Genomic DNA, 19,523 nt, shown 5'->3' on the forward strand with positions numbered 1-19,523 from the left:
GCCTTGGTATAGATAGTATAGTATATACTATCTATACTCAATGGTAATATCTTTTTGTAGGAAATGATGGGTTATAATATCTTATATAGACCATTACATAGAAGTTCTATTATTTTATAAACAAAACTTTAAGCTTGTGCCCTAAGGCATTTAGAATCTTTACAGTTGGAATTGTTTCAAAACATTAATAGTTTAAGTAGAGCCATAGTGATCTTGGTCTGAATCATAAAGTATATAATATTCTATACTGAGTATTAGCCACTAGGTCTGTTTTGTATGAGAGATTTAACATTTTAAAACAAATTTAAATTATATTTTTGTTGAAATACATATAAATGTATACATTATATTATATGATAAATAATGTATGAAATAAAATATGAAAGAGTTTAAACTTTAAATCATATAATTTTACATTGAATCATTTACCATTACAGTTTAAAAAGACGCTATACTCGCATACGTTGTCTCCGTCTTACAATTGCACAACATAGCAAAAACTGTTTTGCGCGGGAAAGAACCGAAGAGGCTACAATCATAACTAAAAAACGAGATTTTCACCACATAAAAAGGAGAACTTTGGCTGTGCATCGTTGTTTTTATTTTTTCGATATCATTTATATGAAAAAAAGTTTTTCAAGTTTGAAAAACACAAACAATAACGGTTTTTGAAACAGTAAGAACTTTTTTTATATAAGTGATATTAAAAAAATAAAAACAACGTTGCAAAGCCAAAGTTCTCCTTTTTATGTGGTGAAAATTTTGTTTCTTAGTTATGACTGTAGTCTTTTCGGTTCTTTCCCGTGTAAAACAATTTTTGCTATGTTGTACATTTGTAAGACGAAGACAATAGATGCGGGTTAGGTCCTCTTAATACTTTGTTTATTTACTTTAAACTCCCTTCACCAGGATATAACAGTTGTACAATATAGGTATTTATAAATATTTTTAAATTATTTACCGCACAATGTTTGTAAACAAATGTTTTTTTTTTTTGATAATTGAATTTATATTTATATAATCTTACAATAATGGTATAATTTATTGGAACATAACAAAAAAAAAATTGTATTTACATATTACAAACTGAATCACAGACATTTTGAACAGTGTTCGCAAATGATGTGTACGCTTTTAGTTTCCATAATATGGAATACATATACATTATACATAATATATAAGATTCATAATCAAGAGTATTTTACTGACATTCTTATCATAATAACAATTTGACATAATATTTTATGTTTAAAATAAGTAGAAAACGGACGAGTACACAATAACAATGTTCGTCGATATGCAGGTACATAAACGGGATATATAAGCTAAATAATATTATTTACCTAGGTATGTCGAGTATAGATTATAAATAAATGGTAATAATAATATTGTTCTATTTCATAATAATATACCTAATTGTAAAGATCCAACACAACACATACATTATTTTTGCATTAAGTAGTATATAACTTCCATGGGGGATAAAAACAATAATAGTAATAATAATAAACTTTGAATATTCTACATAATTGCTATAGTTTAATAGGGTTTTTATTTACACAAATATTAACGGTTAAGCATTACATTTTTAGTAAGCTCCATGGCTTGAAATATATACTGTATATTTAAGCCATGGCTAGCTCTTCATTTTCTTTGTTCCTTTTTTGATCATATCAACAGAAGTAGCAACAGAAAATTGTACAATATATTTATCACCATGGCAACATGCAATAATTCTATGTTTTTTCGTTATTAATTTCATTAATAATAATTAATCCGTTGCGATTGATATAATTATAATTTATAATAACAACATTATACAAACAAATCAAAACAATAATACTTAAATAAAACACATGGTGATTTTATCCTTGATACATTTTATGTAAATAGTTATTATGGATTATAACGATAGGGTAATTAAAACAAACATAGAATACTATCGCGAGCAGCAAACAAATGTCTATTATAGCCTATATGGAATGTGAATATTTCAATTAGTTTAACTTATATTTATTTTTATTCTGCATATTGATCGTAACTTATATGCTTAAAAAAAATTAACTTAGAGGTAGGTAATCTAAGACTTGTGAGGCAATACTACCACAACAAAAAGTTTTGATGCACTCGACTCGAGTTGGCATATATTTTATGCAAAAACATGTGTATAATAATAATAATATATTCATGTTGGAATTTAGTAATTTGTTCTGCTTTGATATGAGAGCATTGGTTTTAAAGTAAATAAAAAACAAAAAAAAATGGAATGTAAAAGAAATATGGTTCAAGACGATTACATTAGAAAAGGAACTTATGCCAAAACTAAAATTAATAACACTATTGTAATGAATTGTTTGTCCATTTAACAAGCGGCCAAATAACATTAATACAATAATATTTTAATACGATATCGTCAATATTGAGATTCAGCAAAGACAAAATTAGTAAGAGTGCGAAGTGGTAGAGAAGGAAGAGGACGACAACAATGACGACGAAGAGAAGACGTTGGAAAATACTTGGGTATTATGTATATAAGGTTTGGCTATGACAGAGAGTGATCAAACACAAATAGCGAGCAGACGCATTATGCACTAATAATAATAATAATAATAATAATAATATTATCATCATCATCATAATTTTTTTGTTTGTTTGTTTGTGGGTTGTTTTCTTATGGTTTTTTTTTCGTTCTAAATTATACATTCCGCCGAACTACACTGTTGCTGCAGCCGATCAGACGCCGTGTGGACTGGCGTGTTGTTGTCGAGTATCGATGGTGGTGTCGAGTGAGCTGGTCACGTTTCGGCGAACAGTGCAGTGCTGCTGTCGTTGTCTTCCAAGTGCATGTCACCCTGTGGCCGCAACAACTTCACGTAACCCGAATGTTTTCTTTGCTTTCGTTTCACCTACATTATAGACGGCAAACAAGTCAACGTTATTAACGATTATCATACACAATCCGAAAGGTTCGTCAAACGTATAAACGACACGATGCGTTTAATAGGGTAGGCTGGAAACCCACTCATCTTGGATACAGGCAGAGAGTATAACACCCACCGGGTTATAAAATTTAATTCACTGGCGTACGATGATTGATTTTTAATAACCAAAAAATAGTACCTATCATTTCTAAAACCACACCAGACCGCAATTTTTCTGCGCACGCCCCTAGTTGTAGTATAGTCTCCGGCGGTGACTGAACAGAAAATTCGTTGGATATCCCTGCGACGGCATTGGCGGCGCAATTCAAACGAATATAGTTATCGTTCGGAAAAATCAGAATTTCGTATTTCTAAGGCACACGACCGCGACGGGAAGATAAAATAAATCTTTTTGTAAAGTGCTACCGAGGAGGGGGGAGGTCGGTGTGCGGTTTCCCGCGGCCCTTGAGTTAATAAACTATTTACATACTTAAATTTTTGTTCGTTGCAGCGTTTTAACACAGCAAAAGAGTACAGAACAACCCGGGTCTTTCTATCTGGTTGGTGAGCTACGCAAACTTCTTTTCCCTAGGGCCAACTTGCGCCATTTTGTACACCGATTCACAATCACATGCTCGCTTATCGATAATAACATGAGATGGGCGTTGTGGGGGAGAGTAGTATCGGGAGCGATCGGGGAATGTCTCGAAGAAGAAAAATGGTAATTATGAGAATTTTTTTGGACGGTCGGCTGCGACCAAGGTACAACTACTGAAAAAAGTGTAAATGGTGAACGATTTAAAAATTGTATCACTGTATCACTCACAAGAAATATTCATAGATATGCACTGACTGAGATTTTTAAGATCTTAATTTATAGATTTAAAAACTATTATAGCATAACGATTTAGGGGTGGGGAGTTAAAGTTAAATATTAATTTTCTTCGTGCATCTGTGCCGAATTACTAACGTTTACGGCCACCACTGTAGCCGGAAATATTATTTGAGATGACACTCACCATTACTACGGACAATACGACCAGGCCGGAAGCAAACATGGCCAAGGCCAAGTAACCGAATAAAGTGGCGTCGGCCTTAATGCTGAGTGGCTGAACGATCGGATCGCGACGGACGGACTCTACCGCGGCCAAGTTGTCCAGTTCGTTGTCTACCGATGTCCGACGCTTTTCGGCAGGCGTCAAGTTGTGACACTCGCCGGTGTCCGAGTTGCAGCTGCAGCAGTCGTCATGCGGGCGCGGTCCACAACACGACACGCACTGAGTGTTCTTCCGGTCAAGGTGCAGCGGGAACATGCAGGCCGAACAGCTAAACGGACCAGGTCCATTGCAAGCGCGGCACGACGCATGGCACGGCTTGCACAGCTGCGTGGGTGGGTCATAGTACTGCGACCCCGAACACTCTGAGCACAGGCCGTCCTCGAGCATGAAGTGCGGTGGACACGACGTACACTGCAGCGGGCCTTCACCTGCAAAAGACAACGCCAATACATTAAGTATATTATATTCAATAGTGTGAACATTTAATTTATCATCGATTGGTAACTTAAAAATACAAAATTAGAATTAGAAACATTTCGAAGTTATTCTTAAGTCGGTGACTAAAACGGAGTGCAATAGTACACACTCTGTGTAGTATGAAATATTGAATGTGCAGTACCTACCTACGAAATTAAAAAGTGTGTTTCTAAATATAATAGTCAAATAATTATGAAATTGTATATTATATTTAAATTTTATTACCTAATACCATTGCCTATTAATTTATAACTTAACATTATACATGTTGTACCCAGTTATAATTATTAACGTCTGGGTTTTGTTTTAAAATGGGTACGTGGTAAGTCTAGATGTATATTATGTGTAGTGATGGATTAGAAGGTTTATCTATCTTTATTTTCGATGTTTGGAACCAACAGAATAAGCAATTCATTTTTGGTTACAGTATGAAATAATTACGAGAAACCATTTTTTAAATTTTCAATTCTTAGCTTCATTTCTTATAAAAATTGAACATTTTATACATTTTTATCGATGCCAAAATAATTTTAAAATGTTCGTTATTTTGATAAATTGTATCACCATTTAAACTTTAAATGCTTATAAAAAAAAAATCATAAATTCTATCTTTAATATTTTTGAACCGCTATCCAAACAACTTAAGAGGAACCTTGTGTTAAATTTTAAAGTTTTTTGATATTGGTATTTATGGAAAAAACTAAAAATTAAAACTGTATATAAATAGCTCAAAATTAAGTAAAAATGTTTTTTAAATTATACCATGTATAGAAAATGCTAATATAAATATTTGGTGAAAATTACAAATATTTACGGTTATTCGTCTTTGAATTAAAAGAAAATAAGAAAACCGTTCCATTAGAAATCGTTTGTTCACAGGTGAATATCCAATGTCGAAAGAATTTAAACTTCAAACGCTCATAAAAAATTAATTTGACTTCCCGATAAACCATTTTGTTTGTTAAAGGTAAAAAGAACTTATGAAAATCTTTTATTACATTTTCAAATCTGAGATATCAAAAGGAAAATTCTTATACATTTCTAACTCGATATAAAATACAAATTTTTGTGATTGTGAAGAATTTTATCAACATTTTAACTTTAGACACAATAAAAATCTATAGTGAATTTACACTCATTTTTTTTAGTATTACACAAATAAAATGTATGAATAACCAATTGTATTAAGTATAAGAAATAATGATCGATTTATGGAACAAGTGAACAGCCTATTATTAATTATAATTGACATTTTGACGAAGCATCTAGAATATGCAAAATGTGTACACAGTAAATTTCGAGATCTAATTTTTTTCACTCGAGTTATTTAATTATTGCCGAAATATGCACGAGCTGTAGATAATTCACTATAGAATACGACAGTAATAATATCTACTCTGACTAATACTCGTCTCGCATATAATAAATAATTATTACCTATTTATTACTAATAAATAATAATTATTAATTATATACGAGACGAGTGGCCAGCGCAAATGATCTAAAACATTGAACTTACCCTTGCAAGTCTTGCAGTAATGGTGGCATTTCTGGCAACCGAAGTCCGACATGAAAAAACCTTGCGGACACTCGGGATGACATTCACCGGCGGCCAACTGCCATCCGCGTGGACAACTGACGCACTGGTCCCTGCGGGGTCCGCTGCACGTCATACAACTCAGATAACATTTGGCGCACGAGCCCACGTCACTATAATATCTACAAACACATTGTAAGCCCATGGGCACACGTTATTTAATATATTATATAATTAATGAAAAATGATATCAAAAACTGCTCAATGATCATTGTCCGTCACAAAAGCGGAATTGTCTCAAACTCATGTGAGATGACTAACATATTATTTAAATGCGAGGTGACCTATTTGACTGGCCACTCTACAGTGCTATACTAAAATATTATTCTTGATCAAAAATTAAAATCATAAAAGCTATTTATTTAATATTCGATATTTGTACAATCGTACTTAAAATTATAGGAAGTCATAATAAGGAAATATTAAAATAATTATCTATATTAATGTACCTTCAAAGTTTAAACTGTACGCAATTTATTTTTATCAAAAACAAATACTGACTTATAAAATCAGCACCAATACAGTCCTGGATCAACTTGTACAAAATATATATTATAAATTATAATGTACATACCCTGGGGCACATGTCGTACGACATTGGCCGGTCTGCAACAGCAAAGGCGAGTGACACATTGTACAGTTGGTGCGCGACACACATTCGATGCACGGATGCGGACACGGTTGGCACGTAGCATAGTTGCCGAATCGCAAGTCCGGGTAAAACCCGGGTGAACATTGTTCCACGCACGAGCCCGGAGACTGGAACATGGTCGGCGAACGACAAGACAGACAGTTTTCGTTGGAGAAGTCGCTGCAAGTTTCACATGACCCGTGACACGACTGACACTGTGTTCCAGTCCAGAACTGGCCTGCTTCAGTGATCGAAAAAAAAAATTATTGACGTCTTACGATCGTGGGTTGATCATTTGCCAAGCCGAATGGCGCTTGAAACCCGTTATAGCAAACATAATATGTATTAATATTTTCTCACCTGATTGACATTGTTGGCTGCCGGTTTTTAAGCATCGGCCTTTTTTGTTCAACGTGAAACCCTGGTCGCAGGAGTGACATTCGGTCAAATTGCAAGCGACGCAGCCCATGGGGCAGTCTAAACATTCGTGTCGTTTATGGTGCGGATAATAGAAGTCTGGGCATTTCGAATGGCATGTTCCTTTGAGTTCGAAATAACCCGACTTGCAAGTTATACACTGGTCGGCATTGGGTCCGGTACACGACTCGCATTTGGAATCGCACGAGCCACATCTGGAATAATTTTCGAACACATTTAATCATAAAAGCAGTTTTTTAAATTTGTACATGTATAATATGACAGCACATAGTTATTTAAAAAATAAAAATGAAATTGAACCACTCACTGATTGATAAAATAATAGTGGCATCACTTATAGGAAATAAAGGATAATGATAGGAAAACTATAATTATTAATAGTATCACAATTTATCAAATCGACCATCGATCTGAAAAAATATAATAAAACTGGGAAGCAGTGTTGTTAAGAATATTTTTAAATATTACCCAAAAATAGATAAGGTAATGATACAATTATGTTTTATTTAAAGTATAGGTATTTCAAAATTTATTACTAAAATACATTAAAAAAAAGGTGGATAAGTGGATGTCGCTCTGCTGTACGGTAGGTTACAAGTGGGTCACTGTAATGGATGGTGTTAAATTTGAATTCAATGATATAATATCATTGTATAAGAAAAACGATTCTGAGCGAAAACGGTCAGTCACCCTATGATATTACCAAGTATATTTGATGATATTATTGTGAATAAAGTAATTTATATATAACCTATTAACGTGGAGCCTTGTTTTAAATTTTCAATCCTTAGCCATAAAAGTTAAACATTTTATAAATTTTTAACCACAAAATAATTAATAAATTATAAATTTGATAAATGTTGTCAAAATTTGAACTTTAAATGCTTATAAAAAAAAATTGTGCAAATGTATTTTTAATATTTTTCAACTGCTATTAAAACGATATATCAGGAGTCTAATATTAAATTTTCACGCTTTTTTACCCAACAAATAAAAATTTATTGATATTTATAGAAAAAAAAACTAAAAAAATTGAAAACTGACAATGTCCGTAAACAGCTCAAATAGAGTCAAAATATTTTCAAAATTGTATGGTGTATAGAAAATGCTAATATAAACATTCAGTGAAATTTTCAAGTATCTACAGTCATTCGTTTTTTAATTACAATAAAATAAAAAAATCGTTACATGAGAAATCGAGTAAATATCAAATGTTGTAAAAATATAAATTTCAGACGCTCATAAAAATTTAATTTAAGTTTCTTCTAGACATTTTTTTTTTGATAAAGGTAGACAAACTTATGAGTAATCTTATATTACATTTTCAAATCTTAGATTTAAAAAGAAAAATTTTTATGAATTCTCATCAAAATAATTTGCTATTTTTCGTGATTTTTCCGTATTTTGTCAAAATTTGAACTTTAAATGCTTATAATTAAAAACTGTGACTAAGGATTTTTAATTTTTTTCATCTGCCTTTGAAACAATAAACTAGGAGCCTTCTATTAAATTTTCAAGCTTTTTTACTCAATAGATAAAATTTTATTGATATTTATAGAAAAAAAAACTAAAAAAATTGAAAACTGACAATGGCTGTAAACAGCTCAAAAAGAGTCAAAATATTTGGAAAATTTTATGGTGTATAGAAAATGCTAATATAAACAACCAGTGAAAATTTCATGCATCTACGGTCATTTGTTTTAGAGTTACACCAATAACCAAAATCGATTTTGTTAAATATCGATTTTGCGTAAAAATTCCCGTTTTTCCTTAATTTTTCTTTTGTTTTTCACATCGCTTTTGAAAACTACTGGGAAATTAAAATTTTGACCTCCCCAATGCACCAACGATATTCACTTTCCCATCGAACAAGATACTGAAGTCGAAAATCGAAGCATTATTTCGACTACTTATCGTGTACACAGACACAAAAATAAAAAAATAAAAAAAAAAACACACATCATTGTAAAATCAATACATTCATCGTTTCACTCAGAATCTAAAAGTAAGAATATATTTATATTATAATATATTAATTAAATTAATAATATTCGTTTAAATAAGTTATTGTTACGCTTTGGTGATATAATTTGTTCGAAGTATGTTTATCCGTCATCCGGTCCTATTCATACATAAATTATAATTCTATAGAATAATCTTTGTTATTTCGACAATACCAACAATAATGCGATTCCTATATAAAATACGATTTAAATACTTTATAATGAAAGTATTTTAACACTTTTATACACAAATACTTGAAACAATTGAGTTGAGGAGTAGGTACAGTGTTGTCTTACCGGTAATCGTTGGTCTCGTATGTGTTGACTGGACAGTTTGCGTAACACTGATTATCGTGGAGTACCAGGTGATGTTCGCAACTAGTACAATGGTCGGGACGACCTTCACAACTTCCACAGTTTGGACCGCAAGCGACGCAAGTGCCTTCTTCCGTATCTACAAGTGTACACAAAACCAGATAGGTTAGCAAATCAGCAGCATAGGTCGAATATATATGTTGGTCTGTTAAACGATGTCGAGATAAGAAGAAAATAATTACTTTCAAAGTATCCGTCCGGGCATTGTTGCAAGCAAACGGCTAAATCGGTAACCCTCAGGTGAGCGGGAGCGCATGTTAAACAGCTATCTTGTCCAGCTCCAGCACAGGTCTCGCACGACTCGTGGCATGGCCAGCACACGCCGCCCTTGTTCGGGAAACTGCGGGGTGGACAACGACTGACACAAGTGCTGAAAACAAGTGAAACAAGGTATTCGTAAAATTGATAACGTTGGATAGAGGTACCCGAGCAAATTTAAAAAAGAAAAAAAAAATTTAATAAATAATCTTTTCAACCAAGAAAAACACCGTTTCCGTTCTTGATTAAGTGAGGTATAGGGATGATATACGTATGGGCGCCTGGGATGAGTGTGTTTATATGTTTGGAAGAAATGATAAATGATCACATCTGTAAAACGATTCTTAATGGTTCGGAACCAAAAAATGGTTGAGATTTTCTTAAAAATAGGTGTCAGGTGGGCAATAAATTTCACCATTTATTGGAATACGTTTTTTTTTTAAACTACCAGGAAAATCTAAACATAACTCTCTTATTAACTCACTAGTTCAATATATCCAATCTAAAGAAACTTTTGGATTATTTTTATTGTTACAAAAATGTTTTCTTATGTGGGAGAACGAGAAAAATAAATACATCATTCATTGTAAATAGCTCCCACGCTCTACTCAGAATTTAAAAAAGCAGTGCAGCTGTCCGTATCCGGGAAACACATACATCATGTGGTAAATAATCAATACTCAATTTGTTTTGTAAATTGAAGTGTTTATCTTAGTTTTATTTTTTAGGAAAACATAATATAACAAAAGAGCTTAAAAGAATTAAATGTGCTTAAGTGTATTTTGAAAAAGTTTTAATTTTGGAAATAAATTTACTAATAGGTTGCAAAGTATCTATCTGGAAATCACTTCATTGTCAACATGTTTTAATTAATTCAGAATTTCTTAGTTTTATAACAACTCATTATACGTACATTTATTCAGTTTTTGAGTTCGGCTTGGAAGGAAACAAATAAATCGAGTTTTACATTTTTAAAAAAAATAATTTGAACAACATTTTACAGTTTGAAGACTTAAACTTTAAACATTGAAAGCATGTTTCTAAGCGGTATTTTATTTAACTGTTTATACAATTATAAATGTACAATAAATAAATGACGAGTAAAGGAAAATTAAGTTTTGAGTTTTGTTATTAATATGTATTTATCATCCCAAGTTCAACTGATTAAATTCAAAACAATTATTAACTATGCAAAATGTAATGCTAAAATGTTTAATAATCAATTTCAAACTAGAGATGAATATATTAATATAAATTAAGGAGTAAAATTTCGTTATAGGAAAATTAATTTTTATGTTAGAAAATTTGAACATTTTAAAATTAAAATTTCTTTAAATCGAATTACGTTAGAACTTGCAAGCCAAGTGCACTTTATTATATTACACTTGTAATAATAATTTCGTAGAATGCATTAAAACCAATTTTATTATTAGTTTAAGGGTTGTATGATAATTATTTATTTATATTATTTTGTATTACATTATTTTTATTGACATTCATTATATTCGGAAATTCAATGAATAATATTAAAATAAAAAAATGAATAAAAATTACATTATTAAATGTGTACGCACCGCGGCGTGGTTATGAAGCAATGTCAATGTAATGTACATTGCAGCATACAATGAAAAATACCAATATATATAATATATTATTAAAAAATATATATTTCGATTTGATGAATAAACAAGTTTTCTCTATTTAAGGGGTGGTTTATCAACTGTGAATTTAAATGTGGTCAATTCAACAAAGATATGATATCAACATTTTTAAATATTATAGTCTGTTGACAAAAAACAACGTTCAGACTACCGAACTGACTTCGGAATATTATTAGCTTGGTATTATAATATATAATGCATAATAATACCACTACCATATTTTTCTTTCTCTGTAAGTTTAACAAAAATAATTGGCAAATAAATATTCTGAATTCTAAACATATATAAATCATTCTACTTGTTATTATATAGTGGAGACCGATATATAGTATAATATGATGTACCTACAGCAAAGCTTATCAAAAGTAAATTTAACGTCAAAAGAAATTTTCAGACGAGAAGGACACCATCGTCTTGATAAATATAATAATAGAAGAATGCGATGCAAAAATTATACTTCATTTATAATGGTTGTGACGTACCTGCTGTTGCTTTAACGTAAACATTTCAAGAATATTATACATCACCCAACCCTGTGTAAACGCCCACAAACGTATTGAGTTTCACGCGTTAGATAATATATAATAACATGTCTAATAACAACGAAGAAAAGAAGCACAACGTAGGAAATAAAATATTTTTTTGAAAAATAACAACGCTGCGAGGATAATAATGGGTTTTAAACGGAATATGGCAGTATGTACAATATACATAGAGATTTAAATAATATGTTATCGAAGCACAAACTTGTACGAGGGCTGAGTAAACCTTTTCGCGGACTTATTTCGGTTGTACTATGTTTAAATTTTAACAATGTGTGCAGTACCTGTATTGCAGACACGCAGCCAACAGGATAAATTAGGAGACGACGAGTTGCGAATGAAAAGTTCTGCCGTAGAGATAACAACGGTTGAACAACTGAGAAATCGCATTACGAAAGTCGCGAAACACAAATATAGGTACGCCGTGCGCGAAACACAGTAAGTGTTCCAAACACGGTTACGTTCATTAATACAACTTTGCATAGCTTTCGGAGGTGACCATGTAGAACATTTAATGAGAAGGTAATGCATGAAATTTAAAACTTTCTACTTAGTTATTTATTTATTATTATTTTTTTATTTTTACTTTTACGATTTTTTTTTTATTTCGCAAGTTTTTTTTTGTTTTGTTTTTGTTTTTTTTTTTTTAATTTGGGATTGACAGCTCCCGAAAAGTTTATTTATATTTTAGTTATAAAATTGTTCGGATAACATATTTTTTATTTTAAAATACTCTCACAACTTTTCATTTTCATCCATTTTACATTTATTTACACATTATATATTTATATGCATATAATATATATTTTATAAATATTATATAGGTCACAGTGTCACACCATAACATTTTCAAAGTTCTCTAATTCTATAGTGGCGTTTGTATTTTTGTAACGCGAATGCTTAAAATATTTACTACACTATATAGGTTAACTTAGAAATAGTATATACTTCTATTTTCGTTCGAAATATAGTTTAAATCGCGTATGCGTGCGTTGTACCATTGAATATATATATTTTATTATAGCCGTTAGGTGGGCAAATCTAACTTTGTTTAATGCCAATGATCGAATTTTGTTTATTATTATTTCACGGAGCTTGCATGGCAAAAATACATTGCCATAACAGTGTATCACTATAATACGTACAACAAACAAGCACAAAACCAACGCGTCTGTTTTATTGTGTTAGCGTTTACGAGCTTACCTCTATATCAGTAGGGTTTTTTGCGTTTTGTACGATATAAAAATGTGTTTACTTTTTTTGTCTGTAAGAAAATGCATAAAATATAAACCTTAAAAGATGACTAAACATTATGAACATTTCTTCTTTGATATTGAACTGAGAATGTATAGGTACAACTACATTATAGAGATATAATAATATAATATATTATATTAAAAAGTAAAGTTTACGTTTTAATAAAAACTATAGGTACATAACTTACAGAGACGGTTGGGTTAATACTTTGATTTATGATCGGTTTAATATGTTATATTCACAATAAATGACTGAGTATTAAATAAATAAAATCAGTTCTACGCGTATGCTGAGGTCAACAGTGTGATACTACAACGCGATTTCAATGGATTCATTATATGAGAATAATTTATACGGCAGTTACTATCGCGATTTGAATTCGCTTTTATACAATATATTGTTTATTTGTTCGTCGAAATCAAATGACTCGCAGAATGATCATAAATAATTATTCCTAAGTGTTGAGGAACTAAATTTCTCTCCGTGTATTATTCAAGAACGCAGACGTCTACATAATAAAATACGGTATGTAATAACTCGATTATATGACGGCATCGGTGTTACACGACAAATCGGTTACCACGACCGAATTCATGAAACGTATACATCGTTGAAGTTATTTAAATATTTTATCCTTACGCGGAGATAAAAGACAATAGCACCGGCACGTGAGATCAATGATTATTGTTTTCGATGGTCCCTCGAATGGTATTCGATAATAATCATTGCAGGAACCTGCTGCTATGTAGCAGGTGCTAATACCTTCCTATATGTTATAATTTGACGTCGTTAAATAACCGTTATTGCCATACAGAATTAGCACACAAATACCAAACGTCGTGTAATAATATCGTTGTCATACATTACGTCATATTATCGTGTCGGTATACACGTGATACGCTAATTCTGACAAAATATGAAAATACAATTATACGTTTGTTACAAAACAGAAAACGCCCATAATATGCTGGTTAACATGATATAAAACAATAATAATATTATTTTATACATTACAATAATACAACTACACAGAAATATACAATATAAATGCTTTAGTCTCTTACTTGTCGAGTTTAAAGTTTCGACAGCCGACGCACTGTGTGGGACCTTTGCCGTAACAGCCAAAAGCGTCACACTCGGGGTCGCAATCGTGCAAAATCGTCTGTCCATCAATCGGCCTTTCGGCGGGGGTGGTCTGCGAGTTTGAGCGCGTGCTGGTGAGGGACGTGACTGACGTCTGCATACATATAACACAAACACACAAAACATGTTCAACATTAGTCGTTTCATATGGGCTGATTTGTAATATACAATTTTGGAGAAATTTTGCAGAAAATGTATAAGATATAAAAAGGAAAAACGATAAGTTTTTAATTAGGTAACAGACGTTTGCGAATGTTTTTGTTGTTTCTTACGCACAAAGACATCGATTACAAAAGAAGAATAAGGAAAAAAGGACTACGAGGAATCAAATGTCATTTAATCCACCTAGGGAGGATTCTTCGATTCTGCTTTTAGTCGCTGTAGGGTCGTTAATATAAAATATATTGATCCCCGAGCTTAAGGAGAAGTACATTACGTCACGTCAGTGTTTGCATAATCGGCATGTGGGTAGGGATGGGGATGAAACTGTCAGGAATGGATGAGATAATTTGAGCTGTGTAGAATTATTTCAACGTTGTACATAATAGGAAGTTATGTGTGCACGTGGAGGGGAAAGGTAGGAAATAACTGGAACGAATGATTCGTCTAAGTATAGGAGAATCTTCATCTGCAGGTGAAGGTGTAACGTGTAAACGATAACCGATAGAACAATTTGCTCGCCACTTCTTTAACATTTTAAAGTTTTTTTTTTTGAAAAGGATGTCAAAATTAGGAAATAGAGTTGAACAAATAATGATACCTATTAAAGTATTAATAAATATTAAACTATTGCTTATGTAACAGATTATATTATAATAAATAATATAACACACTCGATACGAGTCATTGAACACTGGTAAACAATAATAACAATAACATGACATACAACGTACGACGTACGGTACCTATACTGTATATTCATTAATACCTATATAATAACCCAATTAATTAATTAGAGCATGCGTTGGTATCCTGCAAACAAAATATTCGACCAGAGTGGGGTGGATAGGTATAATACTCATAACTCCATTGTCTTTCATTTAACGATGCAGAAGTTCCGTTCTGTACCTATATTTTATACGTATTAAATATAGTATCAATACGGAAAAAGTATCATTTCTTCTCCCAGAAGAACTTTATGGTCTTATAAATTATCGATTGGGCTGACAAATAAATTCGTCACGAGAACGGTGCAGTCCGTCTGTAAAGTCAATATAGGGTCTGTATATTTATGTTACAAGCGTTTTATATTAAAAAGTATCTTTTTTAATAAATCGCACAAGAGAACAAAAAATCAAATTTAAACTTTCGCTATTTCTTAAAAGTTTTTTTGTAATATGTAAGACCAATAATCGTGTCGTTGTTTTAACGTTCCATCAACCAAATTGATCACATTTTGGATATTTTACCTTAAATTTGATAAATTGTTGTCGCTTATTGTTTAAAAGGTCATGCGCTAGGAGTGCGTGTTATATGGTGTTGTGTAATGGCGAAACTTGTCTGGATCACCTCCGGTCCAACGACACTATTGTCTATTGCCATCGCTTATTTCCCGTGGATTGCGCGTTGGAGTGGAATGCACAGTCACCGATATTATTCACAAGTTCCACGAAGGAATATTTAGTTTCACACGTCAAACGACCGTTATTTTTAAATTAGAATTTATTGTAGGTGTTTATATATTTTATAGAACATTATATATTATGAATAGGGTTGGAAAATATTATGCTTAGGAATATCTGAAGAATACCTTGGTGTATACCTTGTATAGTAGGTATGTAAAAATTGCAGAAATATAATTTTGCGTAGTTTAATCGAATGCGCACGACACGTATATAATTTGTAGTACATATAAGTAGAGTAGCACCTCGATAGTTTGGCACGTTAGTAAATTTAAAATCAGAAATTACATTTTATATGTACGTAGGTAACTTGCATTCAAAATATTATCGGGAAGCAAATAACTTTTCACACATATTCATCTGCAACGATTTTGTGATTTCAACAGGTTCATTTCCCAGGCACCATTTAATACTAATATAGTTATAACTAATAATTAGTTATATATCCATAAATAAATTACAATTGTTTAAAATATTTTCGAATTGCGGGCCAAAACCACCTTGAATGATGGATTCCTGCAGAGGAATTCCGAGGTTACAAAAGTTAAAAATTAGTTGTTAAAATATTAAAAAAAGTTTGATACTATAGACAGTTGGAGGGGAGGCTACATGAATTTAACGCCGTTTAATTTGAAAATTAAATTCCAGTGTAAATACATTGGTATTGGTACAAGTTGTGGTGTAAACTCCACGGATGCATAAGCTCCATCTGGACATTTTAAAGTTGAGGTGCTTGGGAAATGGACTATTCGTTATCAGAAATACTCTCCCGTAGCGTACAATATAGTATGTTGGTTTTATTGTATATTATGTCTATTAACGATCCTTACCATAATTGCCTATAAGATCGCAGTTATAACGAGTTAATATTACAATACGATTCCACAAGGACCCTAGAAAAGTCTTGGGTTCGTAAGAAAATCGGGCATAATAATATCTCACCTCGATGTCACTTCCGGCGGCGGCGAACACGTCGGGCAGGTTCCGGAAACCGGCCTGCGACAATATTTCGGCGATGCTCGAGTGGTATATGGACGGGGTGCCGGACACTTGCCCGTTGCCGTTTCCGCCGCCGAGCTGGGCGAACGGGAAACCGGCGGTGGAGGCCTTGGACGGCTGGAGAAGCAGTTGCTGTTGCTGTTGTTGTGATATGGCAAACGGCGGTGACGGTTGCGAGTGCGCCGACCGTAGCCGTATCGGGTTGGTGGCCGTGCCGTAGAATATCAGCTGCCACTTCTTTAGTATGCCGGGCTGGTTGACGTGACGGTTGCCGCCGTTGTGCACGGTCATCGTCCACGTGCCATCCACCTTCTCGCCCCAGTAGTGCACGGACAGGAACGGCCAGTCGTCGAAGTTGGAACTGACCACGTCCCGTGGTCGTTCGAACAGCAGCGTGGATGTGGTGCCCAGCGGCGAGGTAAGGTCGATGCGCAGGTTGCCACGCGGGAAGAACCGCAAAGATATCTTGCACTGCACGTGTTCGGCGAATCGTACCTCGTTCAGGCTGCCCGCGCATCCACCCACCTCCATGGTAACGGTCATCGTGCTACCCGGGGTAGGGTCGATTTGCCTGCCAACATGGATACATTATAAGCGTTATAATATCGTCACGATTATCGGGGAAATAAAATGAAAAAATAAGCATTCAAAATCAAATATTCAAATATTATGCATTATAATAGAATAGGTATACCTATTCAAAACATTGTCTACCATAACCGCTGTTAAATTTTAGCTAGGTGTATAATAATATCTGTGTGACTGTGAAGTACGATTTTAGTGTTTATCGTCTTAAGCTTAACGATATTTTCATACACATGATTGTACCTATAACTACAGCAAAACACCGCAGGCACCGGGCGATAATATTTTAAACGAATCGAATCGATTTTATAAAATTTCCAGTACGTAGGATACGCCTATATTCTATATTCTAATAAGTAATAACCCATGTTGGTTCAAGGAAACCGAAAGACCTCTATAATAGGATTTTTTTTATCTTTTTAAAAAGGATTACTGAACTTTAAATCGCAACTCTGTTAAAGAGCTTCGTCAAATTTACTTTTGGGTGATGACTGCAGATGACTGGAAGTGAGTATATGTGAGTAAATATGATTAAATTATACATAGGCCAGTGGTTCTTAAACCTTTTGTGTTGCGTACAATCCTGTTCAAATACGTTTGGGAGCCGCTGGAGTTTATTAATTAATAATAAATTACGATTAAAATATTTGGGTTGACGGGGTATAAAAAGGAAAGGTGGAATAACAAAAGCCCGTATGCAAATACAACTCAAACATTAAATTGAAAAAAGAAATTGAACATAAATATTGGGTGTAACAGCATGATTATATGTATACAGAGCTGTTACCGTTGGTATGACAAAACATTTTTTAAATAATTCCTATAACTACGAATTTTTAATGCATACGACTATTATACAAGAGACGAAAAAGTTTTTTACATGCGTACTAAATTAACTATCTAATTAATTTCAATAAATCAAATATTTATCGGTAGATTAATATAAAAAAAGGTGGGTAAGTGGATGTCGCTCTGCTGTACAGTAGGTGACAAGTGGGTCACTGTAATGGATGGTGTTAAATTTGAATTCAAGCCATTCTGAGCGATAACGGTCAGTCAGCCTATGATATTACCAAGTATATTTGATGATATTATTGTGAATAAAGTAATTTATATATAACCTATTTACGTGGAACCTTGTTTTAAATTTTCAATCCTTAGCTATAAAAGTTGAACAATTTATACATTTTCAATTACAAAATAATTATTAAATTTTAAATTTGATAAATTTTGTCAAAATTCGAACTTTAAATGCTTATAAAAAAAAATTGTGTTTATATAGTTTTTAATATTTTTCAAGTGCTATTAGAACGATATATCAGGAGCCTCAAATTAAATTTTCACGCTTTTTTACTCAACAAATAACATTTTATTGATTTTATAGAAAAAAAAACTAAAAAAATTGAAAACTGACCATGTCCGTAAACAGCTCAAAAAGAGTCAAAATATTTTCAAAATTGTATGGCGTATAGAAAATGAAAATATAAACATTCAGTAAAATTTCAAGTACCCACAGTCATTCGTTTTTTAATTACAACAAAATAAGAAAATCGTTACATGAGAAATCGAGTGAATATCAAATGTTGTAAAAATATGAATTTCAAACGCAAAATGTAATTTGCCTTTCTTGTAGAAATTTTTTTTTTTGATAAAGGTAGACAAACTTATGGATAATCTTGTATTACATTTTCAAATCTTAGATTTAAAAAGAAAATTTTTTAATTTTCGTCATTTTTACGTATTTTGTTAATATTTGAATTTTAAATGCTTATAAAAAAAAATTGTGGCTATGGATTTTTAATTTTTTTCATCTGCCTTAAAACAATAACCTAAGAGCCTTCTATTAAATTTTCAAGCTTTTTTAATCTACAAATAAAATTTTATTGATATTTATAAAAAAAAAACTAAAAATGTCCGTAAACAGCTTAAAATAAGTCAAAATATTTTCAACATTTT

The 19,523-nt window shown here is 32.3% G+C and overlaps 1 protein-coding gene across 2 annotated transcripts in view; it reads right to left on the reverse strand.

Moving 5' to 3' along the window:
- Positions 1-1,779: 1,779 nt before the first annotated feature.
- Positions 1,780-19,523, reverse strand: part of LOC132949721 (furin-like protease 2) — a 146,872-nt gene continuing 129,128 nt past the window's right edge. The window contains exons 12-20 of one of the 2 annotated variants that reach the window (XM_061020752.1): positions 16,926-17,553; positions 14,283-14,455; positions 9,683-9,870; positions 9,423-9,579; positions 7,045-7,316; positions 6,628-6,922; positions 5,976-6,175; positions 3,941-4,407; positions 1,780-2,906 (exon numbers count right to left, since the gene is read on the reverse strand). In XM_061020752.1, coding sequence (XP_060876735.1) covers positions 2,796-2,906; positions 3,941-4,407; positions 5,976-6,175; positions 6,628-6,922; positions 7,045-7,316; positions 9,423-9,579; positions 9,683-9,870; positions 14,283-14,455; positions 16,926-17,553 — 2,491 coding nt within the window. In that variant the 3' untranslated portion in view covers positions 1,780-2,795. Of the gene's footprint in view, positions 2,907-3,940; positions 4,408-5,975; positions 6,176-6,627; positions 6,926-7,044; positions 7,317-9,422; positions 9,580-9,682; positions 9,871-14,282; positions 14,456-16,925; positions 17,554-19,523 lie in introns of both variants that reach the window. The other variant, XM_061020751.1, reaches the window with a different exon arrangement.

Source organism: Metopolophium dirhodum, chromosome 7 (assembly GCF_019925205.1).
Source record: "Metopolophium dirhodum isolate CAU chromosome 7, ASM1992520v1, whole genome shotgun sequence".
Taxonomy (NCBI): Eukaryota; Metazoa; Arthropoda; class Insecta; order Hemiptera; family Aphididae; genus Metopolophium; species Metopolophium dirhodum.